General features: G+C 37.2%; 1 protein-coding gene and 1 pseudogene across 2 annotated transcripts in view; both read left to right on the top strand.

Moving 5' to 3' along the window:
- LAMA1 (laminin subunit alpha 1) overlaps window positions 1-22,171 on the top strand; it is a 145,463-nt gene that overhangs the window by 96,067 nt on the left and 27,225 nt on the right. For both annotated transcript variants that reach the window (XM_015595706.2, XM_025038551.1), the window contains exons 31-47: window positions 1,812-1,898; window positions 2,241-2,434; window positions 3,247-3,389; window positions 5,412-5,501; window positions 7,098-7,209; window positions 8,610-8,772; window positions 9,742-9,952; window positions 10,134-10,250; window positions 10,376-10,539; window positions 12,505-12,640; window positions 13,355-13,448; window positions 15,226-15,342; window positions 17,479-17,661; window positions 17,996-18,150; window positions 19,595-19,738; window positions 20,729-20,862; window positions 21,704-21,854. In XM_015595706.2, the coding sequence (XP_015451192.1) occupies window positions 1,812-1,898; window positions 2,241-2,434; window positions 3,247-3,389; window positions 5,412-5,501; window positions 7,098-7,209; window positions 8,610-8,772; window positions 9,742-9,952; window positions 10,134-10,250; window positions 10,376-10,539; window positions 12,505-12,640; window positions 13,355-13,448; window positions 15,226-15,342; window positions 17,479-17,661; window positions 17,996-18,150; window positions 19,595-19,738; window positions 20,729-20,862; window positions 21,704-21,854 (2,395 nt within the window). The remainder of the gene's footprint in view (window positions 1-1,811; window positions 1,899-2,240; window positions 2,435-3,246; window positions 3,390-5,411; window positions 5,502-7,097; window positions 7,210-8,609; window positions 8,773-9,741; window positions 9,953-10,133; window positions 10,251-10,375; window positions 10,540-12,504; window positions 12,641-13,354; window positions 13,449-15,225; window positions 15,343-17,478; window positions 17,662-17,995; window positions 18,151-19,594; window positions 19,739-20,728; window positions 20,863-21,703; window positions 21,855-22,171) is intronic.
- On the top strand, window positions 14,789-14,908 carry LOC112469357 (annotated as a pseudogene).

The raw sequence follows: 22,171 nt of genomic DNA, 5'->3' as shown, positions 1-22,171 counted from the left end.
TGCTGTTCAAAATTATTTGAACACAAAAAAAAAAAAAAAAAAAAAAAAAAAGAACCAAACAGATTTTAAGTGGAAGTTGGAATATATGTGAGTCTTCTTTGATTTAAATGAAAATTATAATTCATAAATAACATTTTATTATTGCTTAAAACATTTGACAAGGCATTGAACACATATAGATCAAATATCAACTCTTGGTACACTAAAATGAAGTTTTCTTTTTAATATTTATTTGACTCTTCTATCTTTTACTGTTTCCAAGTAAGTGATGCTTGACGGTTGAGTACCAAATGAGAGGGACAGGGTAGATTTTCCTTGTAAACTATCAAACATTCTAAAATTTATTGTTACTATTATTTAATTTTTTGTATTTAAATCTGTATGTAGATTTTGACTCATCAATTCTACTTCTGTAATCTAAGCTATAGAAATACTTATATATGTGTATAAAGATGGACATATTTTAGCATTGCTTGTACTCATGAGAAATTAGAGAGCTATTGAATATCTACCTACAGGGGATTATTATACACATTGTGGTACATACCTAGTATGAAATATTATACAAAACCTGACAAAAGAATAAGGTATATCTATATGTACAGAATTGGAGAAATGGCCAGTTTAATTACATAATCAAATATATAATGTGATGCCACTTTGGAAAAAAATTCATATTCATATGTATATCCATATTCTTAGCTCCATGGCTGTATGTGCTCAGAGAAATGTTTCGAAGAATATCTCACCATTCTACTTTGCATATTTCTGTAGTGTTCAAATATTTTACTTTTTTTGCTAAAAAAAGGTTCTAACCATCCTCTGAACTCACACTGATAAGTTAAAAGTTACACTAATAGGAAGACACTGTGAAGGTCTATGTGTGCTATGCATCTGCGGGTCCCTAAAAAATGTGCTTTATTTTCTACATTTTTTGTGATTCCACTGATGTTGGTCTCTTTAGTATTTAAGTAGGAAAAAAAGAAGTGACGTGAGGCTGATAAGAGAATCCTGTGACTCATTCTGGAAACTTCTCTTATTGGCTAAGAAAACCAGACTATCCCAGTGGTTGTTTTTTTCTCCAATGGTTTGCAGTACCCAACTGAGCCTCTAGATGGTGCATGGTACATTGGTAATTTAAAAGCGTGGACATAGAGGTTGTTGAAAAGAAAGGAAGTCCATTAGTCAGGGGGATCAACATGTGAGTGGATATTAGACTTTCAGTGGCTTTATCATTTTGCTTCTAATGGCCCTTCACATGACTCCCTGCCTTTAAGGTCCATTTATTTTCAAATTTCACCCTCACTCTGCTTTTCTTCCCTTCACCTTTTCCTGCTTGGCTTTCTTTATAGTCCATTATATTCACCAGCATCTGTCCAGCTCTCTTCTCCCTGCTGGTTTTCCTACTTGCTCATAGTCATGTACAGCTCTCTTTAATCACCTTTTCATATAAGAAGTCAGGTAATCCTTCACTTAAATCTCAGAACAAGACCCATTCACCAGGGGAGCTGTCTCGTTTGGTGACTAATTAGTTGTAACCTGTAAGAGGGGTCTTCCTCCTCTCAGCACTGGTGGTTGTCACTAGAAGGTGTCTAATGAATGTCTTCTGGATACAAGAGATGCACACATTTGTATTAATAACATGTTTATTTTCCTTCTTTTTGCCCAATAACCCTAAAAACCTCATCTAACTGTCCAATGTAATCACTTAACTTTTATTACAATATCGTGTCCCCTAAGAGTAATGAACGAGTACCCAGAAAGAGTTGAAGTTGTATATCTGAAAATTCAAAAAAATTTTTTTCCTCCAGTTTTAGTCCCACATGTGTCTTGAAAGGTGATCATGATTTCCGCTGCGATGCCTGTGTTCCAGGCTATGAAGGGCAATATTGTGAGAGGTACGTTGTGGAGTTATCACATGGAAACCACAGGGCACATCTGCTTCTTTTACACTATAGGCCATATTTGCTAAAGTGCTTCGGGAGTCATTAATCAATTCGGTTGTGCATGACTGATATTACAAAACAAAATGTACTATGTGTTAAGATAAATAAATACACTTTCTGTGACCATTTCATCCTCCCTTTAGAAAATTAAATGTAGAATGAGGTAAATGGGCCTGTGTTCTTTGCATTTCATTTGGCAGAAATGATTATTGTCTTAGGGGCAAAAGCCGGTTCATATACTAACTTACCGGTGTTGATACTACTGTCTCTACCAGCATATCTTCCTTTCTGTAGGTGCTCCTCAGGCTATCATGGGAACCCTCGAGTGCCAGGTGGCACTTGCCAGAGGTGTGACTGCAGCCCGCGAGGCTCTGTTCATGGTGACTGTGACCGCAGGTCTGGACAGTGTGTCTGCAGACCAGGGGCCGCGGGGCTCCGATGCGAGGAATGTGAACCCAGGCACATTCTGGTGGAGAGCAATTGTATTTGTGGGTATTTTCCTTCTCTAAATGTTTGAAGATGGGTTTCTCCTTACAAATGTTCTCTTGTTACGGTGCCCTATGGCATCAGCAGGATAGACAAAGTTCTATTTTATTTTAACTAAGCATAAATTGCCTTTGTATCTGCCAAACTGAATTTTTCATAGTGTGTTTGGAGTTGAGGCTTTAGCTCTTGGCTGTTGTGGATTTTTTTTTTCCAGTTCTGATTTATTTTAATAGCAACTACATGAAATAGTCATCTTGGGGTGTCTTCTCAGTGGTTTATGGGAGAAGTTAGGGAGGAAGTAATGTCAGGATCGTGGCATTCGAGAGCCATTTTATTTAGTTTATGTGTTTGTTATAAGCAAAAACACGCCCATTATTTTCCTCGGTCTCCTTCATTTGTACTTGCCGAAGGTGAAAGTGTGTCTGCAAACTATCTGAGGAAATGACAGAAGAGGCTCTGCAAGCAAACACATTTGGAATTCATTGCCATCGGTCCAGAGACGATCAAATGTACTGCAAAGGTCGGAGCTGTGTAACATAACGTGAGCCAGACCTGGAATCCTCTCTGAGATCAGTTATTCTTTTCTGTGTGGCCCCCAGAGAAGTCAGTTATCTGACCTGCTCAGCGTCATCATCTAAGAACAGGAACTTAGTGCTTCCTGCTTACCTCCCACTGAGATCTGACAGTTCCTGGAAGCCTTGTAGTACACTCTGCCATATTATGATTTTATGTTATTCTTACAAAATGGCTTATGCACACTCATGGGAAAATGTGCAGACCATTTTGCATTACTTTTAACTTTCTTTTTCTTTAGCTTGTGATGGTGAATGTGTAGGCGTACTGCTGAATGACTTAGACAATATTGGCAATACCATTCTTTCTGTGAACCTCACGGGCGTTATCCCTGCCCCATATGGAATTTTGTCGAACCTGGAAAATACAACTAAGTACCTCCAGGTAGGTACCGGGAATACAGAAATGGATAGAAACTGTGTCGTCGAGAGATATAGTAGAAGGTAAGGGTCATTCTGTCTGTCTTCCCACCTCTTCTTGTTTCCAGTGCCCATCACTGGGAGGTGTTCAGCAGTCCCTTGAACATAACCAGGGAACACAGCATCCAACACTAACTTGTTTTACTGTGGAACAGCTCTAATTGTTTAAGAGTTGTTCATTAGACATCTTTTTATAAATTCTGTCCCCATGGCCCTTCTTCTGTGTTTTGGAATAAGGCAAAGTTCACTTGCCCTTCTTTATAATAAACCTTCGTATATTTGAAAATAGCTGTCCTAATAAACACAGGAAAGAAATCTGGGTGGTATCTTCTTTAATGTTGGAATATGATAAAAATCAACTATTTTCTATAAATGTATTATTCTCAATTAGAGTTTCAGGGCACAAAATTTCTCCAACATGAAAGATTATATAGAAATCTTTGGGGATAAATTACAGTTTTATGTTTAGTCAAATAATATCTTGGTCTGAAAAAAAAGGTGGGAAGATAAGAAATTGACTTATTGGACAGCAGTCTACTCTAGCATTTTTCATGCTAATTAGAAAAAATGTGATTAATTTTGCTTAAAACCTATACATTAGAATTTGAGATAATTCACTGTGTTGTGGAGTAATAAAAAAAAAAATAGTCATTCTTGAACACCATTTTTAGATAAAAACTTTTCTTAGACTAAACATTTCAGTAGGCCTACCGGTGTGCCTGTGTGCCTGTGAGTGTGTGTGTGAGTGTGTGTGTGTGTGTGTGTGTGCGTGTGTGTGTGTGTGTGTGTGTGTGTGTGTTGGAATAGAGCTGCTTCAGCAGTCCATTCATGTTTACAGTGGTCTTTTCTCTATAGACGTAATGTCAATAAAGAAAAGTTAGGGAACTCTAAGAGAATTTCAGTAGGCCTGCCGGTGTGCCTGTGTGCCTGTGAGTGTGTGTGTGAGTGTGTGTGTGTGTGTGTGTGTGCGTGTGTGTGTGTGTGTGTGTGTGTGTGTGTTGGAATCGAGCTGCTTCAGCAGTCCATTCATGTTTACGGTGGTCTTTTCTCTATAGACGTAATGTCAGTAAAGAAAGGTTAGGGAACTCTAAGAGATATTTTTATATTATTTTTCCTCAAATGGAAAAAAAACTGTTTTTGAAAGATGAGAACAAATTTTCAAAACTAATTTCTCAAAAAAAAAACCAGGAAAGAACAAAATTACTTTTCCGCTCGCTATAAACACAATAAATAAATTTCTTTCCTGTCAGTTTGGACCAGGGATATAACTCTATTTTAAATTTATCAAGTGAGATAAATTTTTAAAAGAATTTTTGAATGATTTGCTCTCATTTAAACCACTAGTAAAGTTCTTTAAGTATTTTTTTATGTTTATGTAAAGTATGTAGGAGGTTAAGAATGTAAACTCTTAATTTTTCATTGTTTTCATTATTTACCCACACATAGACCTTTGACAAGTCACTTAACTCCCCCCCACAAACCCTGAATAATAATATAGCCACTTCATAGGGATGCTATAAGGTTTAAATACAATCATGCAAGTAAAAATCTAAGTTTTAGCATAAATTAAGCAATTAATTATTAGTGATTATAAAGACTTTTTTATTTGATCCTTTTGTTTTTTAGCCTAGTAAGCTTTTTTAAGTTTTTTAAAGGTGTTAGCAAGTATAGTTAAGATTTATGTAACTCAGATATTGAAATTAAGCCAGACTTATCCAAGAATTTCAACAGCGTCAGATTCTGTACAACACAGCAGACTTTAAATTCATGTTTACATAGGAAATGTAATACAAAAGATGGCAGTATAGAAACATGTTGCTTTAACCAAAACTTAAGTAAATGTGATCTATGTTATTTTTTAATGTAATTTCAAGGAAAAGAAGAAATTCTTTCTGTGAACAAAGTAGGTAATAACAAGTGATTCTTAGTTATGAATCCAAAAATTGATTTTGAGGCATTGTAATTTGTTTCATTCATTTTTTAAAAGGAATCTTTATTAAAAGAAAATACACAAAAGGAACTGGCAAAAAGTCAACTTGAAGATGTTGCCAATCAAACAGACGATCTACAAAGGGAGGTAAATTCTTCACACACAGAGCCCCGTCCCACCCAGTGCTTGTGAGTAGTTAGTTGCCCTTTAGGAGTGTCTCGAAGGTTCTGATTAGGTCAGGGCAGCCCCCTCCTCAGGAGCTGTTTTACAGGCACCTTGCAATCAAGTTGGTCTCAACCTGGCTAGTTTCTATGCTTTCATGGGAAAAGGCTCCTGACTTCATTTCTGTCATCACCTCTGCTGAAGGAAGAGTTGGGCAATCACCTTGCCATTCAACCATCATTTTCTCCTGTGAACCAAGGGGGTGGGGTGGGAGGAAAAGATCCCTGTGGTTTCTTCCTTTTCCTAAATTCACTGCATAACTGAGCATATGGTGAGCATGAGTGCTCAGAGGCATGCCACCAAACGCCAGGACCGTGTGCTGCAACACACTGGGCAGAGCCAGCATGACCCAGAACTCAATGTGCGGTGTCTGTGCAACATTCAGGCTGCTCGCTTCAGATTTGCAGACTTTGAATGGCAAGTGAGCTCATTTTGATGCCAGCAGGTAATTATTCTGTTTATCCTATGTCTGATGAATGGTTTTTAGTGGCCCATCCCCCCCAAAAATCTCCCATTCACAGATGGTAAGGGAGGCCTATTGTCAAATTTATAATTTTCACTTATGAATTTCATGTGTGTAATATATATATGTACATATATTCATGTGTATACTTAGATATGTATATGATAGTGTATCTATATATATGTATCTACTCTCTGTCTCTCAACATCCACACACACACACAATCATGCACCCTAAAAAAAGTATTAGCTTGCCTCCTGTTCATTTAGGATTAATGATGATTTGAGAAGAGTTTAAGGGTTTTCATGGGCTTTAAGTACCTCAGCGAGCTGACATTTGATAGGCTGATCAAAATAAATTCTCTCTATCCATTAGAGAAGATTCTCTTTGGATTTTGACTAGACAACACTTTTAGACCCAGGCTGAGCTACTTTACATTCCTGGAAATTGCAAACAACCTTTCCTTTTACAAATTATAACATTCTTAATGAAAGCTACAGCTGAAGGCGGCTACTCTCAGACCCTGGGCTGCCAGCTTTATAGACATCATTGAATTTCATCTTCATAAAGTTCCATAAGTCTTAAGTGAGGTGTGATTCTTATCCCATGTTATTGATGAGGCTAGAAGATGTTATGTACTAGGTCTCCAGCTTGGCAAGATTGGGCTTAAGACCCAGTTTGCCTGATTCCATGTTCTTAACTCCTTGACTAAGTTCTCATGGCCAGTACAAATTAGTAAGGTTTTTCTTTCTGTATTCTGTATACTTGGGTCCTAAAGAGAATATAAGGCTTCACATTTGAGACATTGGGAGATTCTGTGGTTTGATAGCCAATTAGGCTGCTTTAAAAAATATGCCATATTTTCTCACACAGTAAATTATTTCTTTAAGCACTTAATCAATTTCTGATCCTGACATATTAACCTTGGCTTACATGGTAGTGGACATCTTTACTGTATATTCTGGAATATGTTTTGTTATCTAAAGGAGACAACTGGAACACTGAAGCTTCCATATTATTCAAACTCAAACTCACCTGAAACCATTATTTTCTATTAGCTCACTAGAGTTTTAACAAGTAGCCAGCATGTGACCAGGGCGACTGAAAGAATCCTCAGCAAGAGTCAAGACCTCATGACATTTACTGAGAAGCTGAAGATAAGCATTCAAGGTAGTGTGGTCAGTGCCTAGTTTGGGAGTCTGTGCTTATTTGGAAGGAATAGTTTCATTTGCTCTATTAAATATACAGATAGATGTGTGTGATTCACACTGGACTACTAGAGCCCTAGTTTTTCATTGAGAGTTTTATCTTTTAAAAAATGCATGTTTCCTTTTTTATTATACGTATTATGCCTTATACTTAAGTCCTAAATATCAAGTAGATATGGTGCCTCCTCATCTGTTGTGAATTTGTCAAATTAACACTTATTAAGAGGAACACAGGGTGCTGGATGATGAGCCAAGGTCCAAAACAGACAGCAAGAGAAAATGAAATATAGAAGTCTATTACTCTCGGGTCTAGGAGGAAGTACCCAGCATGCCTCAAGGGTCCACATGGAGAAGTCGAGGCAGTGTGCAGGCTAAGAGAGAGAGAGACATGACCTGGGGTACTTGCCTTTATTACGGTCTTGGGGTGAAGTGCTGAAGGGTTCCTGAGTTATGACGAGATTGGACAATCCAGACCAAAAAAGCAGAGTTTTGGTAAGCTCCACGGGAGGGTGTTATCGAAGGGGCACACAAGGGGAAGGCAGGGAGACTTGATCACAATGGCTGTCATGACAGGAACTTACATTTGCTTCTGACTCTGCTGGCTGCTGTCTAGGGCATGTGCATGTACGAGGGTGCGAGTGTCAGTTTAAGTTCACTGGAGGGCTGTTGGCCAAACAAAATGGATGCCAAGGCAGCAATACCACGGAGAAGCTGAGCTAACCTCTTGACATCATCACTTGGCCCACAGTAGGAGCTGACAAGATTTGGGGTTTCAATGTGGTCCCAAAGCGTATCCACAATATTAAATTTCATCATTATTCAATTGGGATGTCCCATCTGATCTGGCTATTTTCAGTTTTCTAGCTACCAGAAACATATTCTTGCTTTTCTTTTTGGATTACAGTGTAAGAGCATAAAGAATACGGAATCCAAATCAGACTTTATAGGGCAAAAATAAGGAAATTATTAGAACGAATAATATGTTTGTTTAATTAAAAGAGTGGTATCAAATATTATTGGTTCATTTATACAGTAAATTTTTATCGAGCAGCTTCTATGTGCAAATGTGTATGCCAAGTGCGGGAAATGCTGAGGGAAACATACGTGATGGTTGCAGCCCCTGTCTTTACGGAGTTTATGGGTACTGGGGAAGACCAACACTAGATAAACCAGTAATCCCAAGTGTTTTGATCAGGGACATCCAGAGTACATTGGAATATAAAGGCTGACCTGGTCTAGCCTGGAGTTTCAACCAGTTTAGGGAACACAGCAGATGTCACTGAAGAAGGTTCTAAGTTTTTCCATTTTAGCACTATCCACTTTTGAGAGGCTTATTAAATGATTGATGAGCTTTCTCCATAGAAATTATTGAAAAGGCAACAACTCTAAATCAGACCTTGGATCAAGATTTCCACCTACCCAGTTCTACTCTTCAGAATATGCAAAAGAACATTACATCTTTGCTGGAAGCCATACAGAAAAAGAATTTCATGCAATTGCACCAAAATGCCACCCTTGAACTCAAGTAAGTCCCTAGATACAATTACATCATTCATGGCACAGCCAATTAGAGGTAGGAGCTTCAGTGCTGAGAGGGAAGGAAGGGAAAGAAGGAAAGCTCTCACTGGGGGCAGGATGTCTTAAGAAAAGACGGGGGGCCTATTGTCAAGAGATGGGTGCCAGCTCTTCCAAACAGAGAAAAGGGTAATCAATGCCAATATCTCTTTGTGCCATTATGCCATAGGTTTTGTTTTTCTCTGTCTCTAGAACAATATTTCCACCTAGCACAGACAAAAGAACCTCATGATACTGTATTTATAAAAGATGAAGTATAATGCAATAAATGTTCCTGGAAGAAAAATAGTCAATGTCTAATACATATGCTGCAAACTCTAAGACAGATTGACATTATGCCAGAATAATTTAGCTTAGTTATGCAAACCTTCATTAAAAAGCACAATGTGAAGCAACAAATAACAAAGAATTGTCAGACGTGGTCACGAGAAACTTGTAATTTATATTCAGGCTTTTTTCTTAGTGTTTTCACACAATTATTACTTGATGTAGTACAGCACAAGCCATCTTTCTTCCAGGTTATAATCAAACGTACTGATTTAAATAGTTACACCATGTACCATCAACACTTCATTCTCTATAGTGTGATATTTAAACTATTTTAATCTGTTTTGCTATTTTAAATAATGTTGTAAGGACATCTTGGACAAAAATCTTTATCTATATTCCACATTATTACCTTGTTAGGGTAGACATTAAAAATTAAAATCATTTAGCCAAGAATTTCCATTTTGAAGCTTCCTGAGTTGCGTTTTCAAATTATTTTCTAAAGGACAGCCGTCTCTGGCCCACTGTAGTTACCTTTTACTGCACACTATGAAACTAGGTATAGATATGTAAAAATTCCTTCTGTTATCATTTCAATGATAGGAGCTTTGTTGTTCATTTACTTATTACGTGAACCATCTATATTTATCAGGGCTGCTGAAGATTTATTGTCTCAAATTCAGAAAAATTACCAGAAGCCACAGGAAGAGTTGAAGATAATAAAAGAAGCAGCAAGTAGCCTCCTTTCAAAACACAACAGTGAACTGCAGGCAGCAGAAGACCTCATGAGGGAGGCAGAGTCAAAGACCAAGGAAAGCAACCGCCTGCTGCTCATTGTCAATGCCAACCTGCGAGAGTTCACTGTAAGTCTTTATAGCTCTCTCCTCAGTTAAAACTGGTCACCAAATCTCCGATGTAAATAATACTATTTTTAGCTTCTTAAAAAATGAGCCCCAGGACTAACCTCAGCACATAGCATCAGGTACCAACGTTAAGAAGCTGACTTGCTTTATGAGGCACCCTCAAAGGTAATTCTTGCTATAGGGTAAAAAGCTGCGTGTTCAAGAAAAACAAAACTCGACCTCAACACTAATCGCCAAAGGAAGAGGATTGCTAGATACTGCCACTGCACGTGCAAAGACTACACGAAATGCTCTAGCAGTAAGTTACAGCTCAGCACAGCCACAATACAATTTCCAAAGAACCTTCATACACCTCATATATCTGTGCACTCACACATTATTAAATAGATGCACATATATTCACGGTATTGATTGTCTATGCAGCAGTTAGAGCGTCACCGGGATGAGCTACTTTTATGGACTGCCAAAATCAGGCACCATGTGGATGATCTGGTCATGCAGATGTCCAAAAGAAGAGCACTTGACCTTGTCTACAGAGCTGAGGATCATGCGGCTGAGCTCCTGAGACTAGCAGGTGCTTTGGACAGGTGAGACCACATTTTGCAGGGATTCCAGAGGTTGTGATCCATTGATCAGAGAGAATAAGGATGGCTATTTGGAGTCACTCTTCTTTTGTCTTAAAATAAGGATCTTGTTTTATTTACATGATAAAGAGGATTTCCTCCCACATCTGATAACATAGTTGACCATTGGTATAAAGGTAAGATAGAGAAATACAAACTGAACCAGATAGACATTAAAGCTAATATTATACTAAATATCAAGCCATCAAGGCCTCGTTAAGCATCTGCAAAGTGCACAGGGCTTTGTCAGGTTGCATGTGGACAGAAGGAGGATATTAACTTCTTTACATATCTATCTTTTTGGAGCCTGTGCTCTGACCAGCTTTATGCATGGCTGGGATTGTGGTTGCCACATTGGACCTATAGAAGCATTGGACTCTTTCTCAACTCCTGAAAGAGATAACCCCCAACTATCTTCTATTGCCTAAAGGTCTATCATGGTATTATAATAATTTTAACTTATATTTTTGGAAATGTGTTTAATGTGTCTTCAGCTTGTTAAGTGTCTTTAAATGAGAAGCACAACTTTAGGCCATTGGTTCCCAAACTTATCTGCACGTTGGAATAACCTGGAGAACTTCAAAAATACTGATGCCTTTGTCCCCTAGTTTCCCCCACCCCCCATTCAAAATCTGTGACTTAACTGGTCTGGGTTGTGGCCTGGATTTTGTCATTTTTCTTTTCTAAGATCCCAGGGGATCTAATGTGCAGCGAGTGAGGGAACTAGGGTTTTAGATCTTATCAGTGATTTACATACTATTGTGAGTTAATTGGTAAATTTATTTATTTCAAGTTGTTATAAATTATGGATGGAAAAAGTCTGGACACACTGGGAATGTGTGTTTTTGTGTGTTGGGTATGTTTTGTGGAACGGGAAAAATAAATATCTTTCCAACTTGAGGAATGCTGCCATAAAAGATTAGATCACACAATGACAGCAATTAAAAATGGTATAAGATAGAGTATTGCATAAATTATGCACTGCATTGAGCACTACTGCTTACGTATGCCATAGGAATCAGTAATAGAAAATGAATTAGATACTCAGTGTCGCTCTTTTCATCATCTTTCATCATTTCCCAAAAGAGAAAACAATATTCTGACTATATACACACAGCTCGAACAAAATCTTTATTACTTAGTATGTGTAGTAAAAGCAATTTGGTGTGATACACAAAGTTAAATAACATTATCTTTTTTTTTTTTATAAATTACCGAACTTTGTCAGTCAAGTTGCAACAAGTAGTAACTGCTGATGTCTGGTTTGGGCATCACCCAACTCAATAACCTTAGGAAGAAAATGAAGTGAGTTACACAGCAGGCAAAGATGTGTCAATTGTCAGATTTTATTTTCAAGATAGAGTGGCTGGATGAAATTGCATTATTACCGGTTGGCAAGTTCATAAGAGATTTGCCCACCTGTAAGAATGAAGTTCAAATGATTGAAATATTATCTGATCCTCCTTCAAAACCTCTAGTGAATTTCATCAAATTGTTATGTAACATTCGAGGAATAAAATTCAGCATCCTTATATATGCTTAGGAAAGCTTTTTAAAAATTAGCAAGTGCCCTGCAGGAAAGATTACAACCAATGCAAACACTAAATGGTACCCCAGACACATGCAGGGGGTTTGGACAGAGTTCAAAGAATGCTGAGGGCAGCTGGTAGAAACCGATGAATGGTTAAAAAGATGGAAAACAGCCATCATATCTTCTTTGGGTATTAATTAAACAGCAATTCTTAGTGTTATTGTGACAAATGTGGCTACTGCTTGTTAAGATTCCTTTTGGAGTCTGAGGGGAATCCATATGTTGTTATTCCTCTTGATGATAGTGTTCTAAGGGAAAAGAAACTAAGAGGCTTTTAATAATAGTGGGAAAGATCAATTTAGTTTATCATAACACCTCTAAATATGCTGATTTCATAGTGGCCTTGAAAATGTGAGACATGTGTCCCTGAATGCAACCAGTGCAACCCACATCCATTCCAACATTCGGAGCCTGATTGAAGAATCGGATAAATTGGCAAAAGATGCTCTCAAGACTGTGACTGAGGTCAATCTGGTAAGAAATGTCCCCGCACTTTGGTGGATACCTTCCTTTTGTAGGCACCATGGGATGGTTCGTTAAGGTCCTCGAGCAAAGACTCGAGGCTTAACTATATGCTTGTCGGCATGCTTTTCTGGTGGGATCTGTTTATGGCTTCTGTCATCATGTGATGTATCTTTTAATTTCTTAAGGTCAAATACTTTATAGAGACTAGGGACTAGCAGTGTAAAGATGAGAAATTCTCACTATTTCTTATGACAAAAATTGTGTCATATTAGCTTCAGGCTTCAGGTGTACAGTATAGTACTTAGACATTTATATAACTTACAAAGTGATCTCCCCAACCAGTCTAGCACCTGCCTGGCACCATACATATTTATTACAACATTATTGACTATATTCCCTAAGCTGCACTTTGCATCCCCATGACTATTTTGTAATTGCCAATTCTGAGGCATCTTTTCTTACCGTAGTGAAGATCTTCACTTAATGTTTGGTTTTTGTCTTTATGTATTTAAAAATGGCTGTGTTCTTTTTCCTCAGCAATCAGGTAGGACATATATGAAGCATAAATTAGGACAATTTAAACTCTCCTTATCTGTGCTCTAGTTGACTTCCTTGTTTGGAACTGGACCAGAGGCTATTTATTCTGATAAATTGCTCTCCCCATCTCTAGCAGGATTCCACCCTGCCCTCCAGTCACCATGTTTAAATTGTTCTGTTTTCCAGTCCTCAGATTCCCTCATGTCTGATGGGAAAGCAGCTGTCCAGCGCAGTTCCAAACTTCTAAAAGAAGGCAACGGCCTGCGCAGAAAGCATCAAGGTCAGTTCCTAGCTTGGATTATGTTGATAAGAACACATCTCTGAGCTTATTGTCAGAACATCCTCCTTCCTGGGGCCATTTAAAGCTTAACATTTCTCTGTCACAATAATGTTCCAATTTGCTATCATATAAACATCACATAATTTTAAACCTTATTTTAGCGACACCCTTTTTTTTTTAGTGTATAGTCACCTCTAATCTTCCATAGACTCCTTAAGCCTTCCTTGACAACCAAACCCTCCACTCTGCTTTAGCTTCTGAGCTTTCACTGTTCTTCATAGTGTTTGTCAGATTATCTTTGATTTCGTGTGCTCCTCTATTTGCCTCTCATTGTCTTATAGTTTCTTGAAGAGTTGTATTATGTTTGATACTTCTTTTGCCTTTTCCACTGAGCTAATATAATGTTAGGCTCATGGTAGGTTCTCATTAAACAGTTATTGAATTGACTCATAATTGACTTATCAATTTAAAAAAAAAAACCCATGTAATTTAGTTTTTTTCCTAAGAGTTTCGGTAAGCAGTTATTTAGCACATGTAAGAGCCGTCCAATAACATAACGGCATGTCCATAACAAAATGGCAGTAGGAATCTGTTGTGTATAAAAAATATACAAGTTTTATAACATATAGTGTATTTTTCACCTTAATATAGTCTATTTTCTAGTATATCAAAAATATGAAGTCTTTTCCTATAAGAGAAAATAGTGGGCCATAAACAGCTTACCCCCTTTCAGATTGCTTCCATGTCCAGTACTAGATCTTTCCACAGTGCCCTGAGCCAAAAACATGAGTATATGCATAGCTTTTTGTTCCTCTGTGAGGGATACAGCTTAGAATTTGTTGTCATATCACAATAGAGAAAGTACTTAATTCTCAATCATAAATTTTTAAATATAAACTCTAGCATCAATATTGGGATATGATTTCAGTTTATATAACTAAAGGTATTTCATAGGCCATGAAATAGTGAACTTTCTGGCAATTAAAACTTTAGGCAGAACCATCTTGTTCATCAAAGATTTTATAAATAACTTGTTTTTTAATCATGTGTTCAGAATCCAAATGTGATTGTGTATTATGAACAGAAATTTTAAAGGTGAAAGCTTTGATCCAACAGCTTTGATCAGACTTGAAGGAGGTTGAGTTAAGCACCTGTTGGGTGGTCGGTCAGATGGGACCAGGAAGCAGAGAGGCCCTGGCTGGGGAAGCAGGTAGGAGGAGACTGGGAGGAAGATTCCCTGGCAGGAGCCTATGTTTGTGGTTTTACAACCCAGAGGAGAAAGGTGGTTGTAATTTAGATGTGGATAGGAAGTTAGTGAGTCTGGTTAAGACTGAGTGATTTACTACGGTCATGCCACCCTGAACGTGCCTGATTTCGTCTGATCTCGGAAGCTAAGCAGAGTTGGGCCGGGTTAGTACTTGCATGGGAGACCACGTAGGAATACCAGGTGCTATAAGTGTTTTAAAAAATAAATAAATATAAATAAATAAATAAGACTGAGTGATTTAAACACAATTCTTAAGCTCTAATTAAATTGGACATGCAATTTAAGAAGAAATATTAGTGAGAAGGGCAACAAGCAAAGTAGGAAAAAAAGATCAAGCAAACTAAAAACATACAATTTCTATAATCAGCAGTTCTAAGTATTCCTTTCAATATTAGGGGTCCCTGTAGAAAGCTGTCAATCTGTAGATGGATCAGAATGATGAAGAAAACTGTTGCCATAGCAACTTTTTTGTAGGCTAGCCTAAAAAGGAACACTTTCTCCTTTAAATAGGTTTCACATTGGAACTGAGAGAATTGAAAAGTATGACACACACATTTCAAGAGAATGCTGATAAAATTACTAGGCAGACCAATGAATCACTCTTGATGCTTAGAGAAATTCCTGAAGGTAAGTGGAAAGGGGTTCTTGATTTAATTAATGTCTTCTCATTGCAAAGCCATTATAAGTGACCATGAGGAGGTCCTGCCTCAGGTCTGATTAAGAGTCCTCGCTGGAAATGGGACTAGGATTGATAGAGTTTTTACTTGCAAAGGAATGTGATTTGGAAGTGAAGGCCACTATTTGTTTAATAAGTTCAGAACACCTGCATTTAAATACCAGAATTATACTCTGAAAAACAAAAGCCATAGAGATTTTATGTTACCATATTAATTGCTTACTTTTAAAATGGGCTTGTCACATCCCTTAAATGAAAGAAGGGTCATTCGAAGAAGTTAGCAAGTAAAGAAGCTGGAATGTTCCTGTTTTAAGAGAAAATTTTAGATTCATTATAAATGTAGGAAATTTAAAAATTCTCACTTGGTAATCTTCCTTCATGAGGCGATAAAGCATTTTAATGTAGATCGCTTTGATATTGATGTTTTGGCAATGCAGTATTTGTTAAACTCTTAAGTAGGATAATTTTTTAAAGTATAATACAAATGAATTGTGCTTTTGTACATTGTTTACATTCCCTCGACTTTTTCTTTTATCCTTAATAAGAATTTTTTTACAAGTCTTACAAGATGGCCAAACATCTCCAAACTTCTGTCCGCTGGTTCACCTTGTAAGCATGAAAATTACTTTGGAGACCTGGGCTTGGGGTACTTTGGACTTCTTCCCTTAAATCAATGGAGCATTTTCCGATCTAAGTGTTTTTGTTTCTCTCTCTTTTTTTGAGAATACATGGTATATGTTGATTAAACACTTAAAAATAATTTTCTGTTTGATGGTACAACTACTTTAGTAAAGTTTGGTAGTTTCTTAAGAAAACTAAACATACAACTAGCATATTGTCTAGCATTGCACTCCTGGGCATTTCTCCCAAAGAAATGAAGACTTATGTTTACATAAAAACCCATACATGAATGTTTATAATAGTTTTATTTATAATAGCCTCAAACTGGAAACAACTAAGATGTCCTTCAGTGGTAGAATGGTTAAACAAATCGTAGTACATCCACACCATGGAATACTACTCAGCAATAAAGAAAACCACGGATATACACAGTAACCTGGGTGAATCTCCAGAGAATTATGTTGAGTGGAGAAAGCCAATTCAAAAAGGTTATATACTGTATGAGTCCATTCATATAGCAGTCTTGAAATGCCCAAATTTTAAGTTGTGGTAAAACATCTGTGACAAATAATAATTTAAAAATATAAAAAATATGAAGGGTGTAAAAATACACAATACTCTTTATTATAAATAAGTGTAATTCTATATATTCAATTAATTTTCTCAGAATGCTTTTTTTTTCTAATGTGGAATTCAGCCATGACTTGACAAGTGGAGTTGTGTCTGAATCTGCTAATGCCTCTCTCAATAAATTATCATGAAATCTAAATAATAATAATAACTTTCTGTTTGGAAATAATTTCAAACTTGCAGAAAAGTTGCAAAAAGAATAAAAAGAATGCCCATATACCTTTTATCCAGCTTCTTCTAGTGTTCATTTTTTCATAATTATAGTTAACACTTTAAAAATGAATACTAGTGCCTTTTTTAAAAAAAATCATTACCCTGATTTTCTAGAATAATTGAATTCCAATTTATCTTTAGTGACCATTTAATCTTTGCTCTGGTGTTATTTTTAGAAGCCAGTTGAGGTTGTGGAAAAATACCACTTCCTCTAGCCTAGGACAGGTCCATCTTACACACACATTTAAATTATCAAACCTTCTTATCCAGAGATGAAATGATTTGAAGGTGTTTAATGAATACAAGAAGGGAGTGCTAAAAAAAGGGCCAAATAAAGAAGGTTAGCTTCTTAACATATAAGATCCTGAGCACATTAGCAGTTTCTTTTGTCACCTCACTGTGTATCGAAATCATTTTTCAATACAGAGGATTGTGAGCAAAATTATTTCATTCGGCCCTAAAAGGGAGCAGTATTGTCATTAAAAACAATAAGCCCCTTTTTATGTTCAACAACAAATAAGAAATACTGTAAGGTGTTTCTGTGTAAAATTACAATTGTTGTGCGCTTATGGTTTTCGCTGTCTATAATCACTGGAGTGCACGCATGCATGTAAATTTTTCAGGTGCCAGAGACAAAGGAACCAAAATCAAAGCGCTGGCCACATCTGCCAATCAGAGTGCTGCAGGCACACTAAAGAATGTTGTGGGACTGAGTCAAAAGCTGTTGAACACATCAACGGACCTGTCCAGGGTCAATGCCACGTTACGAGAAACAAACAAACTTCTACAAGACTCCTCAACGATCAGTACGTCATGGTCTCCCTTCCCGTTAGGAAAGTCTGCATCAAGCGATTAATTTTGAGCTTGCCAAGTGCACAGTGAATGGTGCCTTGTTCACAAACAGCATTCCTAAAAAAGAAAAAAAAAAAAAATGCACTAACATCTGGATTTGCATTTATAAAGAGAAGGGCCTTTGGTAATGCATGTTGCTGGTGCATTTTTCATATGTGTATGAAAAACTTCAAGGATTTGATTATTAAGCTATTCTATTTTATCCAGTGTATTAGTAATGACCAGTTAATTTCTTTTGTACCCTTGTCCCCCATCCCAACAACTTTCTTGCCACCTTGTATTTGTTAGCTATATTAGCTGGAAGAAAAGTTAAAGATGTGGAAACACAAGCCAACCTTTTATTTGATCGGTTGAAGCCTTTGAAGATATTAGAAGAGAACCTAAGCAGAAACCTGTCAGAAATTAAACTGCTGATCAACCAGGCCCGGAAACAAGCAGCTTCTGTAAGTGTGGGGCCCTGCGGCTCTCAGTAACATCCAGCCTTCCTCCCTACTGAGGCAGGCTCTCGGTAACCCCAAGTCCCAGAGAATTCCTGTAGAAATGACTTTCTGGTCATACCAGGTCCCCTAGAAACCTCTACTGACCAGCTTTCAATAATCCCAGATTCTTCACAGCCTTGTCTTAGGTATACTTAAAGCCTTAAGTATATTTAACTAGTCTTATTTTCTTTCATTTCTGTTTTTATTCAACATGTTGCAAAATGTTATTAGCAAAGAGATCTCCATGTCTTTGTGGAGATTTGTAATTATAGTCTAGATTTATAAATTTTTAACTATTAGCTAATGGTTTAGAACACCTTGTCTAAGCGTTAACATCACTCTTAGTTTCTCTGGTGGCATATAGTGTTATTGCCATCATTTTGCCAAGTTGGTTTTAATAATCCAGTGCTCTTAGAATGTTTGTACAGTATGGATCTCATGGTCTCGGAGTCTGACAAGAGTTTGTATATGTACAAATGCTGCTCAAATCCAGGTCATTAAATGCATAAAACACTTAACACTCAGAAAAGCACAAACTTGAGAAAATGTTTTCTAGCCATCTATAGTATATGGCATTGGTTGTGTTCTAAAGGAGAGGTATTTCAGGGAAATAAAAAGACTTTTGAGAGGATATGCAATTATCATGCTACTAGAGACTTCTAGACAATAAATGTGATTTCTGGTCTAATGTTTATTCACCTAAAGCTTTCTAGCCAAGATAAAGGAGTTCTGAGCTGTTTGATCCACCCCCACCCCCCGCCACCCCCTCAACCGTCACTTGGAAAAGTGCTGTAGGTTTACATGAGATCTGGCTTCCATCTATTTTAGTTACAGTTACCAAATAAATGTAAGCCCAATGGATAGTTCTAAATGTTCTGGTTAATACAAACTTATTATCTTGAAGGTAACTGTGAGATATATGTATAAATAATTACTTAGAAAAAATATGCAATAAGTGCAATAATGCTTTATACATATTTGATGAAAGAATAAATAGATTACTATTTAATTCTATTAATTTCTTACTATTTATTTCTATAAATAGAAAGAATAAATAGAAATAATCATCAGATATCCTCTCTGTATCAGGTAAGGGTTCTAGAGTGATTTGGATAAACTGCTGCTTGTCTTTAGGGAATTAAATCTCACATAAAGTAGACAGTTTCCTACGTAATACACTCTTTTAAAACTCCAAGACTGACCTTTCCATATTTAAATATTTTACCAAATAAAATAATTTCATCATTATTTGATTTATCACTTTATGAAACAGAAAGCATTTTGTATTATCAAGAGAGGAAACCTGCCCAACAATGAAAGTCCATCATGGCATAGTACTTTTGAACTCCTGGAGTACTTCCAGAGTATGTCGCTAAATGATTGGGACAATTTTCTTTTCCTTCTACAGATTAAAGTTGCTGTATCTGCAGACAGAGATTGTATCCGGGCCTACCAGCCTCGAATTTCTTCTACTAACTATAACACCTTAACACTGGATGTTAAGACAAGCGAACCTGATAACCTTCTCTTTTACCTTGGGAGCAGCACCAACGTGAGTATGGACTGGCAAAAAGGAGCAATGAGTCTCTTATGAACATGTATATTTTCTGAATTGACACTTTTTTGATGAAAAAATAGGGCCTTGGTGAAATCACTAATTCTTTTAAGGGAACTAACTTTTTACTAAGGTGGTAGCATTAGATGAAAAATAAACAAATTACAAAATTGAATACCTGTGAGAAGGAAAGTGACAATTAGGAAGTAAAGATGCTTTCCTTTGCTATCTTAATTACAAGCTGTGGCTTCAACGAACTTTCTGTAAGGCCTTCTATGACCTCTGAGGCCACTGAGTTTAGTTTGGGGTCTATAAAATAAATCTTGTGGTCATTACCAGGAGTGGAGGCTGCATCCTAAGCCATATCACAGTTGTCAGACTTCACCCAGGTTTTTCCACCTCAATTACAGTGGTTCTCAAAGGGCCCGTCCCCAGTGGAAGGCCATTGATGCCTGTGGCTGTGCCAGCAAGAATGAGTCAGAACCCTTGGGTATGTTAGGGCAGAAAATATTAGCAAGCACAGATATTATCTGAAATGTCTTCTTGGAAGATAAGGTGCAAAACACATACAATCCTTAATAAGTGATTTGATGGCTCCCGTCTTACTGTGTTTTTCACATTCATTTATTCATTGTCTTCTCAGACCAAGCAAACACACAAGTGCTACGCCTCCCCCTCATGCACCCTGTGGAATGCTGGTGACCCCCAGCGTATTTTCTTGGGGAACATTACAGGAGGCATTGTGGAGAGTCATGCAGGGCAAAGGCAGTGGGGCATTAATGGCCAAGGGCAGCCATTGTCCCCAATACTCTGAGTCATGCTCCAGCTATAGGGAGGAGAGCATTGAAAGATGAAAGAGGATAGTTTTGGGGGGTTTTTGCTTTTTTAAGAATAGAAAAAATGCTGTAGGATTTTTAAAAGTGTTTTAGTAGTCATGCAGGCAGTCTGGCATGTAAATCCACGCCAACCCACGCCCCTGCACCCCAGTCTGATTTCCTGGCAGTGGAGATGCGGCGAGGGAAAGTGGTCTTGCTCTGGGATGTGGGCTCCGGGTCAGCACGTTTGGAATTTCCAGACTTTCCAATTGATGACAACAAATGGCACAGTATCTACGTGACCAGGTAGTAGAGAAAGTTCTCTCCAAACATCTCTCTTTTTTTAACTGTATCTTATAAATAATTACATGTTCGTAACATCGTATAGTAATCTTTGAAACTTCTGGGAAGTCAGATTATAGTGAGAAAAGGCTTGGTTTAGATTGACTGTAGAAATAAGGGTATTTTTTTTTCTTATTACAGAAGAAATAAACTTTGTTCTCAAAACCAACAATAAAAGAAGAAAAAAGTTAAAAGCTGATGTTACTTCTAGAATGTTAGGTCTAAGCTCAGTAAAATGTTTCAGCCCACTAAATGGGAATAAATGCAGCTTGGTAGAAATTCCGTGTGGCTGACAGTGGAATGCAAGGAGAAGAGGACAGAAGACAAGGATACAAGTAGGGAATGTGTTTTCTTAAAATTCAGACCCAAAGCAAAATTATTCCTTTTAAAGCCCCTCTCTAGAGGTAACTAGTCTTAAGCAGCTTTAGATGTGTCTTCTTTTTCCCTACTTTTTCATAATATTATGGTTTGTTGTTGATGGTGTGTTTGGGGGAATTTTTGTTGTTTGCTTTCTTTTTTATAAAAATAGAGTGATATCAAAAACAGTAGACCATTTCAAATATAGTTTAACTCATGATCCATAACTGTTTTGCATGATGAGATGGATGTTTTAGAACACTCTAAAGGATTTTGGAGAGTAAACTCAGGGTTTGGTGGACAGGACTAGAAGCAGGGAGACCAGCTGGAGGCTGTTGCAGAGGACACGGGGAGAAGCAGATGGAGGCTGTGTATGTACCAGGAGTGTGTGTGTTCACTGACTTGCGATTCTGAAAGTGTTCTTTCTGCAATTTTTCGTGACCCCTAGATTTGGAAACATTGGTTCATTGACTGTAAAGGAAATGAGTACAACTCAAAAGCCACCACAAAAAACAAGTAAATCCCCAGGAACAGCAAATGTGCTGGATATAAACAACTCTACACTAATGTTTGTTGGAGGGCTTGGAGGACAGATCAAGGTAACATTTGAACATTCATCTGAACAGGACTGATTGGCTGATTTTACTTATATGTAAACTTAATGCATAAATTTACACAATGTTATATGTCAAATATACTTTAATTTAAAAATTAATATGATTAAATTGTTAAGTATATCCTAGGCAGATGAAGATTTTTTTGCTTCTGTTATTTTGCTTGATGACAGTTTATCTGCAGAGAGGTTGGTTTTGTAGAGTAAAGCTTCATACTTAATAAATAGTGTAAGTGGAAAAGAAGTCAATGGTTCATTTTACTCTTTGGGTTTCTCTTTCAATGATGAAACAGGAAATTCAAC

This window comes from Pteropus alecto, unplaced genomic scaffold (assembly GCF_000325575.1).
Source record: "Pteropus alecto unplaced genomic scaffold, ASM32557v1 scaffold146, whole genome shotgun sequence".
NCBI classification, from domain to species: domain Eukaryota; kingdom Metazoa; phylum Chordata; class Mammalia; order Chiroptera; family Pteropodidae; genus Pteropus; species Pteropus alecto.
This window is presented reverse-complemented; position numbering and strand designations above follow the sequence as displayed.